We start from the raw sequence: 24460 nt of genomic DNA, 5'->3' as shown, positions 1-24460 counted from the left end.
AAGATAAGTGACTGACATAACCGGAACGTATCCGCTCTCTTTAGTGGAGTTGGGGGGGGGGGTAATTCGAAAAAATTAGAAAAAATAACGTATTTGTAACTTACTAACGGGTGATCTGATCTTATTAAAATTTGATATTTAGAAGGATCTTGTGCTTTAGAACTCTCAATTTTCAATCCTGACCAGATCCAGTAACATTGGGGGAGCTGGTGGGGGAAACTGGAAATCTTGGAAAACGCTTATAAATGCCCTTGATTTGTGATTGACGTAACTGGACTGGATCCACTCTCTTTGGGTAAGTTAGGGGTATTGAATTCAGTGCTTTGGCGAGTTTGGTGCTTCTGGACGTGCTAGGACGATGAAAATTTGTAGCCGTGTCAGGGAGTTGCACATATTGACTTGATAAAGTCGTTTTCCCTGATTCGACCATCTGGGGGGTTGAAGGATTTTTAAAATTCTGCTAGAGCTCATCCCATACGAGCTCTTGGCTCTTCCGACCTCGTCACAAGTGCCATATGAGCACTTAGCTTGTTTACAAAAGAGATTAAAATAAAACCTCGATCCCCTGTTTCTTTGATTGTGCCCTGCAACTTTAGAAATCGTAGAGATATGTTTTGGCATATGCGTAGGTACAGATAATTCCTTTGAGGATAGATTAATGCGATATTAACAGAGGTATGGCCAATACAAGAAAATCGCGTATAATTAGCCACCATTTTCATTGAGAGGGGTTCTTATGGCAAATATCACCTAAACCCCCCTTTCTTCTGCATAGAAGAGCGTGTAACCTTGTCATTATCAATTTCTCTTTTAAATGAAAGAATTGAAATGCAACTTTCAACTCAAGACTATGTTAGACGAGAGGCTGCTAGCTTTAAAAAATGGTAAGTGTGAGGGAGGGTTCTATTTTTTGGTATTTCACAAGTTTGTTGGGGTTCTAATCGTGGCACAAGGAGTGGTACGGTTATGTGTGCCTAATTGCAGTGCAGAATTTGCTACGCGTGGTGGAATAAGTGGAGTTTTGTTTTGCAGAGTATGCTAAGCATTAACGCCCTTTAGAGACATGAATAGTACCTTACTATGACAAGACCTAAAAGGGCTTGAGTGGCCCTCTAATAAAAATCCTATCGTTTTTTTTTTTACACTAGCAAGCACAAAAGACGTATTTTAGAGTTATTTTATATATTATAGTAAAATATTTTAATTACATTTTTTTTTATTTTTAGTGTTATTTGAATATTTTAGTAAAAAAGTCAAATTTAAAATAACTGAATTTAAAATTAATAACAAATTTAAAATTTAAAATAACTGGTTTTTGATAATTTGAACATTGACAATGCACCTCAGAATTCAAGCAGAGTCAGACAAAAATATGTGGACACAGACATGTTTTAAAGTTTTGTCGTTTCTACAGGGATTGGGAGATATTAATAGGCTCAGTAGGCCTACCTTTTCTTGATGTATCTTTATACTGTTAACACTTGTAGTCATTTCGAAGGTACTATATGGCTCTTCTACAAATATTCACGGGAATAAATAAAAAGCTGAAATGGAAAAAGAATATAAATACGCTTTTTACGTTAATCACAGCCATGCAAATTTTCCCTTAGTCACGTGTAAGCTATTGATATCTGTCATGGCAATGTAAAATTTATGGTTCTTTAAAATTAGAGGACTTAGGTCCAAATGTCTATTCATATTTCAAACTTTGTTTTATTAGACATTAAAAAACTATAAGGTATAATTTAATTCAGCTGGCTTTGTATAATATTGTACTGCTTGAATAATTTATTAGCTTTTGGCAATTTTTCCTTGTTACGGGGCAATCAACTTAGGGTGAACCCTTATTTCAGCACAAGTTCTCCGCAATACCAATAATAAGAAGTTAAGATACTCTAAACGAACAGTTAGGTGTCCTTAAAAACCATTATTAAGGTAACCATCTAGCTTGTTATGTTTTCCTTCTTTCGAGACAATTTTTCCTTTCCTTCGCTTTTTACTTTCTCTAAATCGCTATGCATAAGCCATGTTAAAATTACACGTTTTCATCAGAGGCATAATTTGCTACGGGGCAGGAGACAGCTGCTCCCCGGACCCTATTTTGCCCCTCCTCCTCTTGAAATTTAATTTCTTCGAAATTCTTGAAAAAAACTAAAATAAGTCTGCATAATTTAAGCATCCACAAATACGGGTCGGTCTTCTTTAGTATATTTTTACCTTTATGGTACTAGGCCTACATGGCTTTTTTTTTTAGTTTTCACTGTCATTTTTCCATGATTTGGAAAAATTGGCTACAAGTTTGCCCCCCCCCTCCCAGGATTTTGACGAAATTACACCACTGCTTCCAATAAGAAATGCCAAGATTCATGAATTTCTCTGTTTTTTTTTTATCATTATTAAGATTTCAACGCCAGACTTGTGCAACAAAGGTACGAAATTTAAATGTCTTGAACTTCATTTGAAAAGCCAATATAAATGCTGATTTGTTCCGAACTAGTCTCTATGAATACTGCATCATTATTTTTTTTCGTCATATATTAGTCATACATATAAAAAAAAATGGTTTTTCCCAGTTTTTATATTTTTTAATTTAAAAAGATCATGCCTTAAGTCTATGCTCACATTGGCCATGCGTGGAAATTGTGCTTGAAAGCTTTTATTCATCTTCCTCACATAGTTTTTATTTACAAACGTGACCAAAGTGTTGCTCAAGCATAATTCTCTAGCAGTCTTCTTGTTCTTAGTGGCCAAAATTGTTGCTTGGTGGCAACAAATATCAATAAATGCTACCTTCGCTTGGTATGATAGTAGTATAGGCCGTAATAGTTCACACGACCAGGATAGGCTTTTTAAGCCCCGCCCCCTACATAACCCCAATCCTCCAATAAACTGTCTTCCAGATGCAAGTGATGCAACATTGCGATGTCGCAAAGGTAGGTATTTACAAACACCTGGTGGCTATTACACAATATAATCTAGGCTAGTAAATTTCTGAATTTTGATTCTTCTTATGCTAGAAAAAATTTCCTAAGAGTAGGTCTAGGTTTTTCCTAGCTTCCAATATGACATAAGTAGTTAAGAGTAAGAAGTAGACATATAATAATTTATTGTACACAATAAAAAATATACAAAATTAAATAAAATATTAACATAAACATAGTTTCCTTGTGAGAAATTCAAGATTGCTGGAGGAGAACCCTGTAAAGAAAAAGGATATTAATGATTTGTCCAAATTCAAATGAAATTAAGAGAGCTATTGCGGAAAAGTTGGTTACATTCTATTTGGCAATCTTGATAACTACATTCCGATGTTCGGAACAAAGGTGTTATCGAAAACAGGGTTAGACATGTTTTGCAATTGTTGACATTTCAATATTCCAATGATCCAATATGTCATTGGATTTTCCAATCAGAATTGGGAAAAATGGGATTTCCCAATATGGCATAATCTGGAGCGAAAGCTATAAAAGGCGAGGGTTTAAAGGTTATTGCATCATTTACAGTTTTGCTTACGATAAGAAAGTGTTCGGTGATTTATTATGTAAAGTGAAAATGTCAACTGTGGAAGTAGTCAGGGTTCTGGATTTTCCGAACCACTAGCGAAAAAGATAAGAGTTTCAATTAATGGTAGCGACACACAAACCAGTGTTGACTCGCTAGTCCAAAATTTTTAGGATTCTGACGAAGATGACCTCTTCTCACAAGTAGATTTAGATAAACCGGGCCCTTCTAATTAGTTTCGAGGGGCTCAATTTGAATTGAATGGTAGCGACACACAAACCAGGGTTGACTCGCTAGTCCAAAATGTTTTGGATTCTGACGAAGATGATCTCTTCTTACAAGTAGATTTAGATCAACCGGATCCTTCCAATCACTTTGGAGGAGCTCAATTTGAATTGAAAGATCCTGCCTTCCACAATTACTTAAGATCATATAGCTTTAAATCTAATGTCGCCTTTAAGACCCAAAGATCTGGCGAACTAGTCAATGTTTTGTGCCAAACTATCAGTGGAATAAAACGGCAATTTCAAGAAGAAGAACGTAATAGTGTAAGAGCTCAACTGGCAGTTAAGACGATTTTTAGCCAGGAAGACTGAAGAGGATAGGACTGCCCCTTTGCTTTCGTACATGGAACGTTTTTATAGAGGTGGGGATATAGATACAGGAATTAATAAATGCATCACAAAAATCAATGAATCGGCGGAGAAGTATGCAGAAAATGGAAGCAGATATTCAGTTACTGGGATCCAGAGTCTCGACATTCATATTGCGAAATTTGACGGGGATTTTCCCCATACCATCGGCCGGAAACGTCCTCCAGTCCCGCAAGCTCTTGCTAGCAAAAGAGCAATTTTACACATACGGTTCGACCAAGGATTGCAAAGTTTCAAATGGTCAGTCTTGGCAGCGGGATATCAAGTTTTAAAAGACTATTCTAGTCAGTCTAATTTACTAGAGTTAAATAGGAATGGGCTAGAAGGAAGTCATGGAGAACCGGGTAATTTTCAAACCGTTATAGTTGACTGTTTTGAGGAAAAATGGCCAATCAAAACCAACGGTATCTCAAAATGGGAGCAAGAAAAAGCCTCTGCCTCAGTAGGGATATGTGTATTACATTATAATGAACTAGAGAAAGTAATTTGTCCAATTCGTGCTCCGTCTAATTTTAATGTAAAATATTATACCTATTTAGTGTACGGAGAGTCGGAGGATGCAGACTAGGCTCATTTTTGGCCTATCGTAAATCTAAGCCGTTTACTATCTTCAGGAAAAATAGCGCGATTCTATGGCCCATACTGCCTTTCACCTTCAAGGACCGAGGATAAATTAAAAACCCATATAAACGCCTGCTCTCCTCACGGTTTACAAACAGTATCTATGCCAAAAGGCGAAAAAGCAGTAATCAAATTTAAGGATTTCTATAAGAAAATTTTTAATATAAGATTTTCGCAGATTTCGAGTCAATCATCAAAAAAGTTGAGGAACCTATTCGAAAAGGAATAATTTTGGAGCACAGGCCAGCAGCCAACGCACATGCCGTCGTCAAATACGGTAAAAAACTCGAGCAATACCAAGAAACCTATGGACCAACTTGCCATATTGACGGCATGATACTACTCATTCAAGACGCACAAAACTGCTTAGACAAAATATATGATACCTGTCACGAGATGATAATTACTGAAAATGATAGTCAAAAATTTCAAGAGACTAATTGTGGTATATGTGAAAAACCCTTGATCGAAAAACCGCAAAAAGTAGGAGATAGAACAGTCAGACAGCACTGCCATTATATTAAAGGACCGAATTTTGAATGTTTAGCTCACTCGAAATATAACACCGTTTTGAGACATAAGCTCTATATTCCAGTTGGGTTCCATAATTTAAGTTATGACATAAAACATGTTTTGGAAGCACTTTCACAGATTGAAGGTTTTAATCTACAGTACGAACCATTGGATAAATCAAGCGAAAAATTTCTCACCTTAAAAATTAGCTGGCCCTGGAGCTTTGAAAATAACCAAGAACACCGCTATTCAATTCTCTTCTTGGACACTTTTGCATTCCTGCCAAAATCCTTGGAAAATTTGATTGCTATACAAAAGGCTGAAGATCCACAGTCTTTCCAAATCCTACGACAGAAATTTTCAAATGATCATCAATACAATCTACTTACGCAAAAGGGTGTTATCCCGTATAGTATTATGGATGAATTTACCCGGTTTGAAGAATCAACTTTACCATCTCAAGCATCTTTTTATGTTGATCTCAACCAAAAGGATATAAGTACAGAAGAATACGCTCTTGCGCAAAAAGTTTGGGATGTCTTCGAGTACAAAAATTTGTGGCATTATTGCGGAGTTTATCTTGCATCAGACGTGTTAACTCTAGCTGATGTTTTTATGACCTTTGTTGAAGATATACTAGATCTTTATAGTTTATACTCAAATGCATATTATTCAACACCATCTTTAGCATACCAACTAATGCTGAAATTTGTAGCTCCACATGAAATCCACTTAATTGAAGATTTAGAAATTCATCTTAAGATTGAAAAAGCTATATATTATGGTCTGGTATTCCGTAATGATCGGTACATTCAATGTGACCCTACTCATCCTGATAATCTGAGCTACACTTTGTCTGTAGATAATAATGGACTATATGCAAACTGCATGTCAAATTATAAAATGCCCATTGGTGATTATAAAATTTTAGAATCTCAGAATTACCCCGACTTTTCTACTATAGAAGAGAATGGAGAGTATGGCTATTTTGTGACAGTTAGCAGAGAAATTCCATGAGAATTCCACAACTGTTATCAAAGGATGGCACACCCTATATCTAGGCAGAAAATCCGTTTTGAAGATTTGTCACCATACAACCAAAAACGCTTAAAGGAAGAAAAGATTCCATGGACGTCAACAAATAAATTGCTCGCATCTTTTGGCTACAAAAAGTAAATTACCCTACACCATACATACTTGAAATTCATACTCCATCATCATTTTCTTCTAGATAAGATCCATAGTGTAAATCAATTCAAACAGGAATTTCTTATGAAACCTTACATTGACCATTTTATGGAAAGAAGATTACAAAAAAAAAATCTAAAACAAAAAGTGAGCTCTATAAGCTATTTGTCAACACTATTTTTGGAAATCTGTAGAGCAAGTACGAAAAAGGACGTCGTATGCAGTTAAAACAGATCTGAAAACTACAAGATGTCGGGTTGGAGACTGTAATATATCTTCCTTCTCAATAATTAATGAGAATCTTGCGTTGATATTTAGAAAAAAGAGACATGCCCTCCTGAACAAAAATATTGCACCTGGTGCTGCCATCCTATCCATATCCAAGAAAATTATGGCTGAGACGTTTTGGGACAATCTAGTTCCATATTATCGTGGGCCTCTTTCTGGTAAGATTTATTTAGCTTATTCTGATACTGACTCAGTCTTTATTAAGGTATTTACAAAGGATTTAGTCGGTGATTTGACATTCCCAGCCCTCCAACCCATCATGGACTTCTCCAACTGGGACCCCATCAAATATCACCATCTGGTAAATAGCCAGAAGAAGAATGAATTTGGCAGGCTTGAAAACGAACTAGGAAGCGATACGTTCATAGAACTAATATCCGCTTCGCCTAAATGCTACTGTGTTGTAACGCAGAACGAGAAATTAAAGAAGGCTGCAAAAGGAACATCAAAACATCTGATGAAGAAATATCTAACGGCGGAAAGATTTAAAAAGCTGTTTTTGAAGGAAGGGTCATTAGAACTACAACAAATGCAATAAGATCTCTCAAGTTGAAATTATATACAATGGAAGTTTTCCGTTCTGCCATCTCTGGTGTTTCAGACAAAGTATATATTTTTGATGATGGGATCACTACCCTTCCTCTTGGACATTACAAAATTGAAGAAATGAGGTGATCTTAGATATGATTGAAAATTTGAAAAACAAATTTAGTATTGTATAGAAAGTACTAGTGAAAACATGTATACTACAGTTAGTTTTCTTTGTGACTGTTTAGAAATCCAAGGTCAGGATTTTATAGTAAGATATAAATGCAAGTGTAGAACATTTATGGACTATAATAATTGGAAAATTTTAAATAGTCGAGCGTGTATTTCATGCAATTTTGAAATACAACAATTTTGGACGTTTTAACGTTGGATGCAAAATTAGCAGGCTATAGTAGCCATAGTGGGATATGTGACTTTGAAGATGCAATTAGTAACTGTTTATAGAACACAGTGCTATACCATTTTGACAAAAAAGAAAGACATCCTCAAGAGGTTAGAGTAATTATTCAAAAACGGAACAAGCTTTTAATCAGTTGCTGTGAAGACTGCAAAAATGTCTAAAGGACATTTACAATCAACACTTTTTTTTTCTTTAGAGAACAGGATATAGATAATCTATAAGAGGAGTGGATAATCTTGAAAAGTGACAGTTTAAAGAAGAAAAGCAATCATTCAACATGTTTAAAATTGAAACACCATTTTGGATGATTATTGCTGGCCCATCGATGTCGGGGAAAAGTGTTTTCATATCTAAATTAATTCTAGAAAACGACAAACTATTTGAGAATCATCCAAGAGAAATTTACTATATTTATCGAACATGGCAGACAATATAAGATAAAATAAACAAAGAAATGCCATATGTCCATTTTATTCAGAACTTCGAGATTCTTGAGAACCTCAAGCCAAATTCTTTAGTGATTTTTGATGACCTTAAAACGCACATGGAAAATCATTCTGAAAAGCTGTTGGATTTAAGGACAGTTGAATCCCATCATATGAACATTTCAGTGATATTAGTATTGCACAATCTTTTTCAACAAACAAAAAGTATTTGAGCGATAAGTTTACATACAAATATCTTTGTAATATTTCGACAAGCACGAAATCAATCCTCTATTACAACTTTAGGGAAACAAATGTTCCCAGGAAACGCTCGCTATTTATTGGACAGCTATAAAATGGCAACCGATGAACCTTTTGAACACTTATTTATAAATTTGAATAGCAAGGATAGAAATCTTATGCTAACAAGTAGCATTTTCGAAAAAAAGCAACAGTATATCTACCAAACGCATTAAAAAAGTGACACTAATCTTGAAGATGGAACGAATGAAGCAACTTCATCCTTTTGTAGGGATTTTAGCTAAAGCTAAACCCATGCTAAGAGGTGCTCTATTACAGAATTTGGACAATGATATATTGAAAGCATTTTGAAAACTTTGTTTAAATATCACCAATTCAGACATTTCGATGCCATTATGTCAAAAGAAACGGTGCAGTCAACATCGTAAAATTATCCGTGGTTTATCAGTTAAAAAGAAGAATATTAAACAGAAGCGCTGGACATTAGTGCAACAAGGAAGTGTTTTTTTTGGTGTATTATTACTAATTATGCCGTACATGCTCATTCCACTGGAGACAGCTATTCAGCCAAGGCAGCACTTTGAATATGAGATGGCTGATTTCTTGAATAATGATTCCATATCTGGTTCTGAAAAATTACTTTGATTTCAATCTGAAATGTCTCGCCTTCAAAAGTATCGAAGTGATATGACAAAACCAATTATAGTGGACGTTTCAAAACCTAGCCTACCCTCAGAACTGCAACCCAGCTAGTATCACGACAGAACCCAACCGTGGTAAATCAGAATACGGGCCCGTGCCCTTCGCCAGTAAATCAAAATAATGGTCCGGGCACGGCGTAACCTTTTTCACCGTAGGCGAGCGCGCAAGAGTATGAAGGTCTTTTTGAGAAGCTCCCTGTATCCTACCGACAGTCTGCAGAATTATTATATCATCACTTGCATCAACTGGATGGATTTGAAAATGGACGTGAATTTAACGATATAAAAATTCACGATAAGCTCTATAATGCAACAGATCTATTAACGGAACTGGTTTCAAATAAGAGGTCACGATATACTATTGGTTCAAACATTTTAAACTTTTTGGCTGACAGCAATATCCTCCTTAGTATAATCAGAAATAAAGGTATTTTGAAAGACGTGCAAAATTTAAGAAAAATCAGTTCAGAACAAGTCACTGAAAGTGACTGATCTTTTGCAAGTGTCAACTCTACAGTTCTCGAGTCACCAAGCCAGTCACCAATCAAATCGGGACAACGATTCAAGACTGGTACTTTTAGAAGTCATTATCGACGACCATTAACAAGCCCAACACAGATTTCGTACTAATGAAATAGCAAAAAATTTAAAGCAAGTTTATGAAAATATTGGCAAGATTGGCGCTCTTTCCTCTCCACGCCGACTTGCATTGGCTGCAAGTACATCTCAATAAGAAGCTCAAAAGTTTTTGGAGAAGCAAGAGTCCTATACTTTGCATACGAGAGATGTTAGACCGAAACATTTTAAAAAAAACTATAGCACTCTACCCCTTTGAGATTGCTCAAGCAGATTTAATGAGTTTGGATGGATCTTTTGCCAAGAATAATGCACCGTACAAGTTTTTACTGGTCATTATTGATGTTTTTTTCACGCAAACTTTTTGTAAAGCCATTGAAAAGTAAGAATGGAAGTGAAGTTGCAAAACACGTGTAGCAAGTGTTTTCTGAACAGATATTTAAAATGATACAGACAGATAAGAGGAAAGGAATTTTTGAATCCGAGTGTGAAAAAGACTCTTGAAAAGTATCAAATTGAACTCTATCATACCCGTAGTCATCTGAAAGCTACAATAGCTGAAATAAGCATACGTACACTTCGTTCTCATCTAAGTGCATTTTGTACTCATTTTAATACATTTTCTTTTGTACCAAGACTTGACTTAATTGTTTTTTCAGTTTAATAATTTACCGCATCGTAGCCTTGGAAATTTAGCACCGAATCAAGTAAACTTGCAAAATACATCTTATATTTTCGATTTTATGTATGGAAAAAATGAAAGTAAGCAGAAAAAGCTTAAGAATCAATTACAAGTTGGACAAAGTGTTAGAATTTTACGTGGTAAAGGAATCTTTGAAAAAGGACAGTTTAATTTTAGGAAAGAAATTTTTCGAATTGCTGGCGTTCAATCCACAGATCCAGTCACTTTTAAATTTATGGATTTGTCAGATGAGCCTGTTCTTGGATGTTTTTATCAGAGTGAACTATAAAAAGTTCAAGAGCCCGATGAATCCTTTATAAATAAAGTACTTAAGCGGCGAATATATCGTGGAGTTGAACAGTTGCTTGTCAGTTGGCTAGGATACCTCACTTCTTTCTACACTTGGATAAACACAGATCAAGCTAGAAATTTCGATTGGATCTTTCTATGTTTCATTTAGTTCGGACGTCCCAGACCCTGTTTATGATCAGACCAACAAGATTACAGATTTCCTGACAAAGCTTAACCCCCCAATTGTGCATCAAGAATTAGGATGGAAAGTAGCCTTAGCGTCCCTCCATTTAACCAACTCTTTTGATTCTTTGAGACAAGTTCAAGACTATTTTTTCAAATTGTTTCGATTTGTTGATGATAGCAAAGACCCAAGAAAGCGTCTAAACAATAAAATAACGCTTCCAAAGAATAAGCGGTACAATACAATTCCGGAAATTATCAAAAACTTGAATAATTTGGTTTATACCGGCAAAGACTCGGTTAATTTTCACTACAATAAACTATACGAACGAGTCTTTATACTGTGACTAAAAGTCGGCGAATCCTGCTATCTCAGTGATGGTTTGCGAGAAGTTCTTGAATACAAAAAAAAAACATTATTGAGCCAGGGCCGGATAATAATTTTCACCAGACCTATCGCATTGGAGGACCATTAGTCCCAGGACTTTACTATCAGTGGAATTCAATCTTTGTGTACACGGACATTGTTCAGCGTTCACGTATTGGAAATACATCTGCTCCCTTCCTAAGAATTCTCCCGAAAAAACGACAAACGAGGAAGTGATTAGCTATTTGTTCCAGCCACTCATTTATTTAGATATAAGCAACGAAAACATTGAAACTGTTCATTTTAGTTTTAGAACTGAAAATAATAACATCATACCCATTAATAGAGGACTAATGTCGCTTACATTCGAATTCAGAAAAGATGAATAGCCGTAGGCAATTTGTTTGTCCCTGTGTAGACTCTTTTGTGAAAACAACACAAAATGGAGGTGGAATGGATTATTATGAAGGAAAAGCTACACCTATGGTTGGATCTGGTGCCTTTAGCCAATTTTTTGGAAAATTATGCGATTTGCCTTGCCTCTAATAAGAAGATTTGTTGTTCCTGCGGTGTCTGATGTTGTTGGCCCTACAATCACTGACTTAAAAGAAGGACAAGATTTTGGTTCATCCTTGAAAGAAAATATACGAAATAAAGTACGTGACATTAGGGAAAGTATGAAAAAACGTCGAATTGGTATAACTAGACCACGCAAACGAAAATTGATCAGTTTGCATCGATCCAAGGTGAAAGCAGACCTCTTGGAAAATTAAGCGCTCAAAAGCAGATTTTTTGGGGAAAAATAAGTTTCCTTCCAACCGAAGACAGTGTGCCCTCAGTTAGTTCGGCCATCAGCTATTTTCAAAGCCCAAAAGTTGATGTATCTGTCAAGTCTGCATATTTTGATCCAATCTACCCAGTAGTCCCTTTATCGGAAGGTTCACCTATTCACTTTCACTTTTCAAGCAACGAAAAAATTGTTCTGACACGTGAAACAGTATTTTACAGTTGAAAATCAAAGTTTTTAAATCAGATGGAAATTCTGTGACAGATAGCGACAAAGTTTCATACGATGATGGTGGCATTATGAATACTTTATTCCAAAAAATTCAAGTATTTGTCAATGATACGCTTGTATCACTTGTATACGCTTGTATACGCTTGTATCGAATGCCTACACTTCATTCGCATCGTATACATTATTAACGCCAAACAGTACAAAAAAGTCGCGTGGATATTACATAAAATGGATTTTACATAAAAGAAGATGATACTTTGGATGCTAAATTGGCGGTACTCACCACTGAAACTTTACACCTTGCTGCTCGACCATCGCACGATTTCTTCCAATTAAATCAGTTTATACCACCTGGATTAAAAATTGACTTAAAGTTTTTTCCATCATCGCCTAGATTCGTTTTTCGAAAACTCGAAAAAGCCTCTCCTGATGTTACACTTACAATAAGTGAAGCAGTTTTACATATCCGAAAAGTAATTATTGTATCCTCTCTCGCATTGGCAGTGGAAAAGGTCAAAGCAAGTGGAAGTAATCTGAAAATTTTGATTCCTAAACTGCTGCCTACAACGAGAATTATTCCAACTGGAAGTCTCTCTTTTGCTGAAAGTTCATTAAAGACATATGGATATCTCCCTTCAAAAGTTATTCTCGGCCTTGTAAAAACATCGAATCAGCTGAGAAGCTACGAATCCAGCCCGTTTAAATTTGAGCTTCTTCATTTATCTTCTCTGCATCTTATAGTGAATGGATAGACAATTTATTCACTAAGATTTTCTGATCAGAGTTACAGACTTCTTTACGAAATGAGCATGCGAACTTTGGTAGGAGACGAAACAACTTTTGAAAATGAACTATCATATGATAAATGGATATGCGATTCTGCCTTTATCTGCTTGGATATTTCTGGAACTCCAGATCTATCTCTTATTAAAGACGGAACACTTCGATTAGACCTCACTTTTTCACAAGCTAGAGATGCGTCTGTTAGCCTCATAAGTATCGGATTTCAAGAGACATTTTAAAAATTGGCAATTCAGGAGCAGTATTTCTTTCGATTGCACAATGAATACGGTTCAAGTGCTAGCTGTTTTAAAAAAAGGATATTGTTGCTAAATACTACAAAAGTTTCTGCTTACCTTCCGACTTTCTTGATCGTCTTGCAATTACCAGTTTCCCGACAATCATTGTGGTGATTACCAGTCCACCCAGGCTGCTTTTTGGCCATTGGGCTGGTTTACTAGTGATGACCCGAAAGACGATTGAGGTTTTTGACACCGACGGAAGAAATTATTCTGAATGGAAAAATATTGGAGAATTCGTAGACAGATTTGAAATAGTGACTCAGAATCGAAGAAAAATTTAAAATACAATGACTATGGCTTGTGGATTTCATGTTTAGTGTTTATTCTCTTACGTTTACGTCGTTATTCATTTCAAAGTATTGTTAATATTTTTACAACTAATTCGTTGTGGAATGATTCTTTAAGTGAGAATATTATTGTGAATATCTTTAATGTTGATTTTAAAGCTTTGTCTCCGTTCTGTATTGATAAGCATTGTGAACAAGTATCGCTTTCTTATTAAATTTTTGTATCTATCAGCTTTTTTCAATAAAAAAATTTTAAAGTCAAAAATGCGTTTATAGAAAGCTAGACGTTTGAGACAACAAAGTATAAACATAAATGGTTGAAAACTGGACCTTTTACGTACTTATCTGGTGGAGGCTCGAACCCAAGTCCGGTATGAAAAGTTGGATATGCTATTCCAATCTAGAAAATATAGTCCAAGCTTAATGTAGCCTAGATATATTTCTCTATTCAGACTTTGCAAGTCTTTAACTACAGGTACTAGTTGAAGTACAGTATAAGTTTCAAAAACCTACCTATACTAGAAAACATAATGTAAAAAAACTTACCTCTTTTGAATGCAATCTATCCATAGATGTGTGTTCGTATTCACAGTCCAATCCAAAATTGTTGCAAGCCACCTCTCCCAATAAGCCCAACGTATAGGAAACGATTTGGCCACAAGCTTCTGACCGCTTGCTGTGTTGAAACAAACGTATGAACATTTAGCATTGCCCGCAAGGATCGACCGCTAGCTGCGTAGAATCCAGGTTAATTTAAAACTGTATCGGGTCACACATAATTTTTCCATGTCTTAGTTCGGAATACGCGAATAAGAAATAAAAATTAAGAGTAATGGGGGTGGGGAAAAAGGGGTAGAGAATGGAGGATTATTTAGTGTAGGCTTAATTATACCTCCTAAATACTTATGCCATATTGGAAGCTAAGAAAAACCTAGAGCTACTCTTAGAAAATTTTTTCTAGCATAGAAAGAAGTAAAATTCATAAATTTACTAGCCTAGATTATATTGTGTAATAACCACCAGGTGTTTGTAAATACCTACCCTTGTGACATCGCAATGTTGCGTCACTTGCATCTGGAAGACAGTTCATTGGAGGATTGGGGTTGGGGAGGGGACGGGGCTTAAAAAGCCTATCCTGGTCGTGTGAACTGTTACGGCCTATACTACTTATTATTTGTTCTGTTCCTGAAAAAGAGCACTAGATATGCCAATGTCCTTTCCAATTGACCCTCTCCCAACATTTTATCGACACTTATTCGTAATCACCACCCCTGGCGAAAAAAGCGACACATAAGTGTTTCCCATGCAAACAAGAGCTAAGAGCTCAAATGGCACTTGTGACGAGGCCGGAAGAGCCAAGAGCTTATATGGTTTGAACTCTAGCAAAATTCTAAGAGTCAATAGATTGATTTAAAAGGAAAATCTGAGGCTCAGTGCCGGTTAGGACTTAGAATAAGAGCTCTGAGTCGCGAGGTCCTTCTAAATATCAAATTTCATTAAGATCCGATCACCCAATCGTAAGTTAAAAATGCCTCATTTTCTTCTAATTTTCCTCTACCTTTAGCCTCCCAGATAGTCGAATCGGAAAAAATGACTTTATCAAGTCAATTTGTGCAGTTCCCTGATACGCCTACCAATTTTCATCATCCTAGCACGTTCAGAAACACCAAACTCGCCAAAGCACTGATCCCCTCCCCTTAATTCCCCCCAAAGAGAGTGGATGCAGTCCGGTTAAATCAATAACGTATCTATGAAATTTGCTTATTCTACCCACCAAGTTTCATCCCGATCTCTCCACTCCAAGTGTTTTCCAAGATTTCCAGTTTCCCCCTCTGAGACATGAGTTCCTTCTAAATATCAAATTTCATTAAGGTCCGGTCACCTGTTCTTAAGTTAAAAATACCTCAATTTTTCTAATTTTTCCAAATTAACACCCCCCAGCTCCCCCAAAGAGGACGGATCCGTTCCAGTTGTGTCATTCACGTACCTATAACTTGTTCTTATTCTTCCCATTAAGTTTCATCCCAATCTCTCTACTCTAAGCGTTTTCTTAGATTTCCGGTTTCCAAGTTTTTTGTTTCCACCCTCAAACCCTCCAAGTCCCCGGATCCGATTCGAATTGAAAATGAAGCATCTGAGACATATGATCTTTCTGTATATCAAGTTTCATTAAGACCCGATCACCCACTCGTAAGATAAAGATACCTCAATTTTCATATTTTACAAGATTTTCGGTTACCCCCTCCAACTCCCCCCAATGTCATCGGATCTCATTGGGATTTAAAATAAGAGCTGTGACACACAAGATCCTACTAAATATCGAATTTCATTAAGATCTTATCACCCGCACGTAAGTTACAAATACCTCAATTTTTCAAATTTTTCCGAATTACCCCCCTTCCCCTCAACACCCCCAAAGAGATCGGATTCAATCCGGTTATGTCAGTCACGTATCTTAGACTTGTGCTTATTCTTCCTACCAAGTTTCATCCTGATCTCTCCACTCTAAGCCATTTCAAAGATTTTCGGCACCTCCCCCCATTCCTCCTAATGACACTGGATCCGGTCGGGATTTAACATAAGGGATCTGACTTATGAGTTCCTTCTAAATATAAAATTTCATTAAGATCCGATCACTCCTTCGTAACTTAAAAATACCTCATTTTTTCTAATTATTCGGATTTAACCCCCCCCCCCCCAACTCCTCCAAAGAGAGCGGATCCGTTCCGGTTATGTCAATCACGTATCCAGGACTTGTGCTTATTTTCCCTCCCAAGTTTCATCCCGATCCTTCTACTCTAAGCGTTTTCCAAGATTTTAGGTTTCCCCCTCCAACTCCTCCCAATGTCACCGGATCCAGTCGGGATTTGAAATAAGAGCTCTGAGATACGATATCCTTCCAAATATCAAATTTCGTTAAGGTCTGATCACTCGTCCGTAAGTCAAAAATACCTCATTTTTTCTAATTTTTCTGAATTAACTGGTAGATACCAAGTGCCATAAAAAGGGACTTTCCTTGTTGGCGGAGAGCTTATATTCTGCCGTGTTGCCTTTTCGATCATATTACTCCAATGAAGGATCTTTCATTTCACTCTAAAGCCGTTTTTGAGGGGTTTGGGTTCTTGGTTGCTACGAGCTGGGGTTCGCTCCTTATTAGATTGTTCCTATCGCTGAATAATCATAAAAACACCTCCAAAGTCATTTAATCAGTCTTGATTGAAGCAGGTCTCATATTTAAAAAAGAAAAATGGATGAAAAATCACCAGAAATCAGTGCAAAAAACCTGATATTAAACAGCTTTGGAGGTTTAGCTTTCGGTTGAAGATGTAGTGGTCTTTGAAGAACAACAGATGGTTAACAGATTTACCTCCCAAAGTTTAAAAAAATAATAACAGAGTAGTCTTGGGGAACAAGTTTCTTAGTTCTTTCGGAGGGATAGGGGATGTGAACGGGTTATAGGGCTGAAGGGAGGAGTGGGATGAAAGGATGGGGCGAATGGAGTTGTATTTTGACGCTGGGTGTTGCCCTAGGGGTGTCTGGGAGAAACCATCTGTATTTTTTCTTTTATTATTACTTTTTTTAATTAGTCTACGATGCTTCTGGAAATATTTATGTAGGCTTTTTTTCTTCTTTTTTCTCTTTTTTCTTATTAATTTAGGATGCCTCTAGGAATCTTTATTCAATTAATCGCTACGCGTTAGCACAATTTAAGCTTTACCCTAGCGCAGTGATTTATATCTGTAACAGTTTATATTTTGTTTATTATGTTAATAAAAGTCAAAAGTCAATGGCTCTGACGAAAATCTGGTACTGCCTTTAAAAGTTCGCAATTTTGAAGCAACGATAAGAAAAAATAGTGTATAATTGCAGTCTTCAGGTTTGAACATATATAAGATTGTTCCAGGGGGATGGGGGGGGGGTTATTATATTTCCTTGGTATTTTTAGCAAACTAGAAATGAGGTGCTAGATTTTAAGTTAGTTAATGCCAAAAGATGCTAAATAACGGAACTTCAAACTTAAATAATAGAACCTAAGCCGTGAAATTGAGGAATTGTCTACAATCTTAATTATATGTCGGCTGGGACATCCGTAAATTTAGGTCTATATTTATTCCGCAAATATTTATTTAAAATATTTTTTTAATTATATAAAATTATTTTAAATATATATTCCGCTATATTTATTCCGTAAATATACTATTCCGCAAGTTCTACTGCTAATGCGACAATGCAGAAAGAAAATTGTTTATATGCTATCTTTGTGTTCAAAATGTAAGGTTTATATGTAGTTCTAAATAATAATTTGCGGTAGATTAAGAGCATAGAAACCTGATTATTGCGACTGACAGTAAAATATAGTAATTTCACTGCATTTATTAAACATATTTAATCAGAAACGGCCATATTTCTTGTGCTTTAATAAGTCTTTAATCAAGTCAAACTTTTTCTGTACTGGAATAAATGAATATTGATCTGAAAATAGCTGATAATATGTTTTATGGCTTTTATCATTTCTAACTATTTTTCTTGTTTTATAGGCGAGCTTTCAGTACCTTTAGAAAACCCCAGATCTTATGATGACTTGCCTGACACGTACCAAATGCTAATGGCATACAAAGGCTCCTTCAACTCGACTCCCATAGCACAGGTGCTTCCTCCCACCGCTGCCAATTCTAGTCAAGTTGGAGATCTGCTTTCGCCAACTTCTTCCATTGCTACTTGGTTACTTTCCAGTGATAGAAACTTTGTCTCGACGTCTGTGCTGTCCATAATTAATCAGTTTCCCCAACCAGAGCCAATTCCTCAAGCTCCAGCACTACCAGAGATGCAAATGCATAGCCAGGAAATATCTCTGCCTTCTACTTCAAATCAAGTTTATACAGCGATGGATCAAATTGTTTATCAACCTCCTCCGCAAGCTTCATATGTTCAAAACCAGAGTAATTTAACACCTTCGTATACCCAAGAAGTAGTCAACCATGAAAGGTTTTTATGGAATTCTTTCAATCCAACAGGCGAATGTTCAGCCGAAGTACACGCAAGTAGTTCAAGTTCCCCGTGCACTACGTCACAATCCCCCTCATCTTTTCCCCCTTCATATAAATTGGAGACAGAATTTCCATCAGAGAGCTTTGAAATTCAGCCAGTTAGATTAGCAGAATTTTCCCCCTCCACTAGCAAAGGCCATGAGATTTTGACCCAAGTATATCAGCAACAACTTGTAAAATTAGTACCTGTAAAGTCACGTAAATATCCATTACGACCTAGTAAGACACCGCCTCATGAAAGGCCTTATGCTTGTCCAATTGAAGGGTGTGACAGGCGTTTCTCTAGAAGTGACGAATTAACAAGACATATCCGAATACACACAGGCCATAGACCATTTCAATGTCGTATTTGTATGAGAGGCTTTTCTAGGTCAGACCATCTCACAACCCATGTCCGAACTCATACAGGGGAAAAACCCTTTTCTTGTGATCTATGCGGGAGGAAGTTTGCGCGTTCTGATGAGAAAAAACGTCATACTAAAGTGCATTTAAAACAAAAGGTGAAAAAGGAGCCGAAATCCACGGAAGGTGCAACTAATTTACCCCCAGTATCTTCTATGTCCATTGTACAGCCGGCTATGACGCCCAGCTCATCACATCCGTCATCAAGCCCACAGACGTAAACATACAAATCGTAGAGCATGCTGTTATTGTGCATGCTTTGATTTATCTCAAAACTTTCCCTTCATTTTGTTATTTTACGTCATTATTGATTGTGATCTCACTTCCAAGTCGTGTAAACTTAAACATCCAGAACATGTGATCGCCTGGATTATTGCCCACTTGGAACAATCTCTAAGCTACGTCATTTTTTTTAATTATGATTGGTTAAATTTACGTAATGTATATGAGTAGCGTTTGGCACTTGATGATTGTAATCCTTCCTGTCTTGCGTCTTTTGATAGAGTGGAATTTAAATTATTTTATTTTTTGTTGTGATTATGGCACCTAGTTACCTGCAATTTCGCCAAAAGAGTGATAAGATCTAGGTAGTATATAGGCCTTAAGGAAAAATGAAGTGCAGTTTTGTTCTCATTTTGTACTTCGTCTAAAGCGACCCCTATACCAGCAACATTGTTGCCAATTACTCATCTCACTAGTAATTTTTATTTTACCCTCTGAATTTTTAATAGGTATTTCCATATATTAGTGAAACCAAACACGGATGGATTTTATTGAATTTATAACCCGACTATATCACCAGTGCAATATATCTCACTGTGAAGCAAGGACAGACCAAGCGATAACACCAAAGCTTTTCCTTTAGATCCAAAGTTATTTTAGCCATGTTGACTCAACAAAGACACTCCTAGGTATTGTGGGATTGCTTCAAAGATGGCACAGGGACACTAGGTGCGCACGAAAGGGTAGATCCACGTGAATATAAGCCCAATATACCCCCGTATGCCCAATATAGATACCAATAAGCCCAATACACTCCCGTACAGCCTCAACACAGAGCCGGATGGATTGAAGTCAAGTAACTCAAGCGCTAATAATGCTAAAGCAAAATGCCAACCAATGTTATTTCCTTATTAATGTTAGTGTTAAATCTAAGGCGGGGCTTAGAGCATGAGCTAATGTATAATGCTTTACAAGTATAGAGGTCGCTTAGCTCTGGTTGTGATACATTTCTTCTAATTAAACTGTTAATGCTGATTGTGAATATTTTTTGTATTTAGTTATATAGCCATTGTTCATATCTTTAAGGAAATATATTTTTATTTTATTAATTACATATTAACGAACTCCCCAATGATTACGAAGTTTAAATCAATTTCTGAAAGTTTTGATGATGATTTTGTAGAATGTGACAATACCTTCATTTTGAATATCGAGAAACATGCTATGTCTCTATTTTTATTTTAGTCTTCAGAAAACGGCTGATGAATATTGCATTCAGCTTAGAAACTATTAATGATATTATAGTACATTTTTTTTTTCAAGTTCGAATTCAGATATTGCAATCAATGTGTGTAGTATTATATCAGAGGAACGACGAAAGGAATGCAAATTCCTTTAAGCATGCAGTAAATTCGTAAGCACACAGCTCATTCTCTGTACCAGAAAGAGACAATGTCTAGGAAAAATTACATGAAAAAAACCGTTTTAAGGCACTGGGTATTTACCAAGTGACATATAACGATCGCAATTTCCGTCCGTCTGTCGGTCCCGGTTTTGCTAGTTCGGGCACTTCCAGATAAGCTAGGACGATGAAATTTGGCAGACGTATTAAAGACTAGACCAGGTTAAAATAGAAATAATCGTTTCCCCGTTTCAACCATCTGGGGGGGAAGTAGGGGGACGGTCAATTCAGAAAAAATAGAAAAAAGAGGTATTTTAACTTAGGAACAGGTGATCGGATCTTAATAAAATTTAATATTTGGAAGGACCTTGTAACTCAGACCTCTTATTTTTAATCCCGACTGGATCCGGTGACATTGGGGGAAGTTTGAGGGGGAAACTGGAAATCCAGGTAAACGCTTAGAGTGGAGAGATCGGGATGAAACTTTGTGGGAAGAATAAGAACAAGTCCTAAATACGTGATTGACAATACCAAACCAAATCCGCTCTCTTTGGGAGAGTTTGGGGGGCACATAATTCAGTAATTCGGAAAAATTAGAAAAAAATTAGGTATTTTAACTACAAACGGGTGATCTTGTGTCTCATGGCTCTTTTTTAAATCCTGATCGGATCTGGTGACATTGGGGGAAGTTGGAGGAGGAAACCGGAAATCTTGGAGAACGCTTAGAGTGGAGAGATCGGGATGAAACTTGGTGGGAAGAATAAGTACTGGATACGTGATTGACACAATTGGACCGGATCCGCTCTCTTTGGGGGGGTTGGGGGTATTTTCCAGTGATTTGGCGAGTTTGGTGCTTCTGGACGTGCTAGGAAAATGCAAACTTGTAGGCGTTTCAGGGACCTGCAGAAATTGACTTGATAACAGTTGCTTCCCAGATTCGACCATCTGGGGGGAGGGGGACTGGAAGGAGGGGAAATCGTGAAAGTGGAGGTATTTTTATCTTACAAATGAGTAATTGGATCTTAATGAAACTTCGGGACATGGGGGAGGAGGGGGGAAACCGAAATCTTGGAAAACTCTTACAGTGGAGAGATCGGGATGAAACTTGATGGGAAGAATAAGCACAAATTCTTGATACGTGGTTGACGTAACCAGATCGGATTCGCTCTCTTTGGGGGAGTTGGGGGGATTTCTAGTACTTTGGTGAGTTCGAGAATAAGTACAAGTTATAGATACGTAATTGACATAAGCGGACCGGATCTGATCTCTTTGGGGGAGCTGGAGGAATTTCTAGTGCTTTGGCAAGTTCGGTGATTCTTGAGGTCCTAAGACGATGAAATCGATAACTCTAGTACCGAGTCTAATCTTATGTTCCGACCTCGTCACAAGTGTCATATGAGCTCTTGGCTGTTGTTTATGATAGACATATATTTAGAACTGTCTCCTTCGGGGCTATTATAAAAAATCTGATTTATCAAACAGTTCGTGGTAACGAACTGTAGTAAGGAGCGACCCGGCTCAAAGGTAATTGAAACTAAAAACGGAATTTTGATGCCAATAGTTACATCAAAAGAATTGCATTTTAATGCTGATTTTAAATATATAAGTTTCATCAAGTTTAAACGTATCATTCAAAAGTTACGAGCCTGAAAAAAATTGCCTTATTTTAGGAAATAGGGGGATACACCCACTAAATGTCATAGAATATTAACAAAAGTCACACCATCAGATTCAGCGTATAAGAGAATCTTACTGTAGAAGTTTCAAGCTCCTATCTAAAAAAATTTGGAATTTTATATTTTTTGCCAGAAGATAGATCAAGGATTTGTTTGTTAGTTTGTTCGTTTTTTTCCCCAGGGGTGATCGTATCGACCTAATGGTCCTAGAATGTCGCAAAAGGGCTCTTTATAATAGAAACTATAAGTTCTAGTGCCCTTTTTAAGTGATCAAAAATTGGAGGGCATCTTGACCCCCTCCCACGCTCATTTTTTCCACAAAGTCACCGATACAACATTTAGAGTTAGCCATTCTGTTCAGCATAGTTGAAAACTTAATAACTATTTCATTGGGGACGACTTAACTCCCCAAAGTCCCCGGGGGAGGGGCTGCAAGTTACAAACTTTGACCTTTGTTTACATACAGTAATGGTTATAATGAAGTGTACAGACGTTTTCAGGGGGACTTTTTCGCGCTGGGGTGGGAATGGGTCGGGGGAGGAGGTTATATGGGAGGATCTTTCCATGGAGGAATTTATCATGAGGGAAGAGAATTTCCATGAAGGAGGTGCAGGATTCCCCACCATTATTAAAAAAAAACTATGAGAAAATAAATGATTTTTTCAACTGGAAGTAATGAGCAGCTTTAAAACTTAGAACGAACATAAAATATTACCCTTATAAGGGGATTCGTCCCCTCCACAATACCTTGCTCTTTACGCTAAAGCATTTTTTATAATTTCAACTATTTATTCTACGGCCTTTGTGATTCAGGGGTCATTCTTAAGGATTTGAGACAAAATTAAAGCTTTAGTGTAAAGAGCGAGGTATTGACAAGGGGGCAAAACCCCTCATATACTTAATAAAAATACACAAATATAGAAATTCGTTACATAAGCTAATTCGTAAGGTACGTATGTTTATTACTAAGAAAAACATTCCTAAAAAAAAATCTAGTTGCATTTTTAAGTAACTAAAAATCCATTAATTCAAGAACGTTAAGAAACCAAATAAAAAAGACAAGTTTTTTTTAACTGCAAGTAAGGAGCAACATTAAAGCTTAAGACGGACAGAAATTATTGCGTATATTACAGGATTCGTCCCCTCCTAAACGCCTCGCTCCTTACGCTCAAGTTTTATTCTTTTAAAAAGTAGAGTTGTGAGAAATAATCAAACTTTAGCGTAAAGAGCGAGACATTGAGGAGGGGACAATCCCTGTCATATACGGAATAATTTCTGTTCGTCTAAAGTTTTAATGTTACTCCTTACTTGCAGTTAAAAAAACTTTTTTTTAATTTAATTTGATTCCTAGAATCAAGGTTTCTTCAGATCCTGAAAATCTTGTGTAAAATCTGTTTTGTCTTTACCTTGAAATCATAATTTTATTTCCTGTTACACTCTGCAGTTCTGCGAGCGATTGCTGAGTCGAATTTACGTTGCAGAGCTGGAAAACAGACAAAAATCACAATATATTTTAATTTAATTATATATCTGATGAGGGGAGGACTAGTGTCCACACTGGTGATGTAGCAAACCTTTTTTTCATTCCCTTACGATGTACGTTTTATCAGTTTTGACAAATATCCCTCCAGAAAAAATGAGCGTGCGCGCTTACTTCACTTAACTTATTGATGTCTGTCCTTTTGCCTTCCTTTTTTTCTAGAGTCACTCTCAGAAGATACAAGTATCAGAATCTGGTTATTTTTCGTAGCTAACTAAAATGTATCTGAATAACATAGCTCACTTTATTTTTGAAAATACATACCTAGAAAGTTGAATTTTAGATATTCTGTAAGCTGTTCGGGAAATAATTATTTGCTAGAAATCTTATATATATATATATACATATATATATATATATATATATATATATATATATATACATATATATATATATATATATATATATATATATATATATATATATATACATATATATATATATATATATATATATATATATACATATATATATATATATATACATATATATAAATATATATATATATATATATATATATATATATATATATATATATATATATATATATATATATATATATATATACATATATATATATATAT

General features: G+C 36.2%; 1 protein-coding gene and 1 long non-coding RNA gene across 4 annotated transcripts in view; one reads left to right on the top strand and one right to left on the bottom strand.

The window, feature by feature from the left end:
• LOC136031114 (early growth response protein 1-like) overlaps nucleotides 1-24192 on the top strand; it is a 45971-nt gene extending 21779 nt beyond the window's left edge. For all 3 annotated transcript variants that reach the window (XM_065710436.1, XM_065710427.1, XM_065710443.1), the window contains one exon: nucleotides 18125-24192. In XM_065710436.1, coding sequence (XP_065566508.1) covers nucleotides 18125-19257 — 1133 coding nt within the window. In that variant the 3' untranslated portion in view covers nucleotides 19258-24192. The remainder of the gene's footprint in view (nucleotides 1-18124) is intronic.
• On the bottom strand, nucleotides 2924-14262 carry LOC136031110 (uncharacterized). The gene is made up of 3 exons (XR_010618431.1): nucleotides 14133-14262; nucleotides 5486-5633; nucleotides 2924-3198 (listed from the first exon to the last, which is right to left on the bottom strand). It is a non-coding gene; the product is annotated as an uncharacterized LOC136031110 (long non-coding RNA).
• Nucleotides 24193-24460: the final 268 nt, after the last annotated feature.

Source organism: Artemia franciscana, chromosome 1 (assembly GCF_032884065.1).
Source record: "Artemia franciscana chromosome 1, ASM3288406v1, whole genome shotgun sequence".
In the NCBI taxonomy this organism is placed as follows: Eukaryota; Metazoa; Arthropoda; class Branchiopoda; order Anostraca; family Artemiidae; genus Artemia; species Artemia franciscana.
This window is presented reverse-complemented; position numbering and strand designations above follow the sequence as displayed.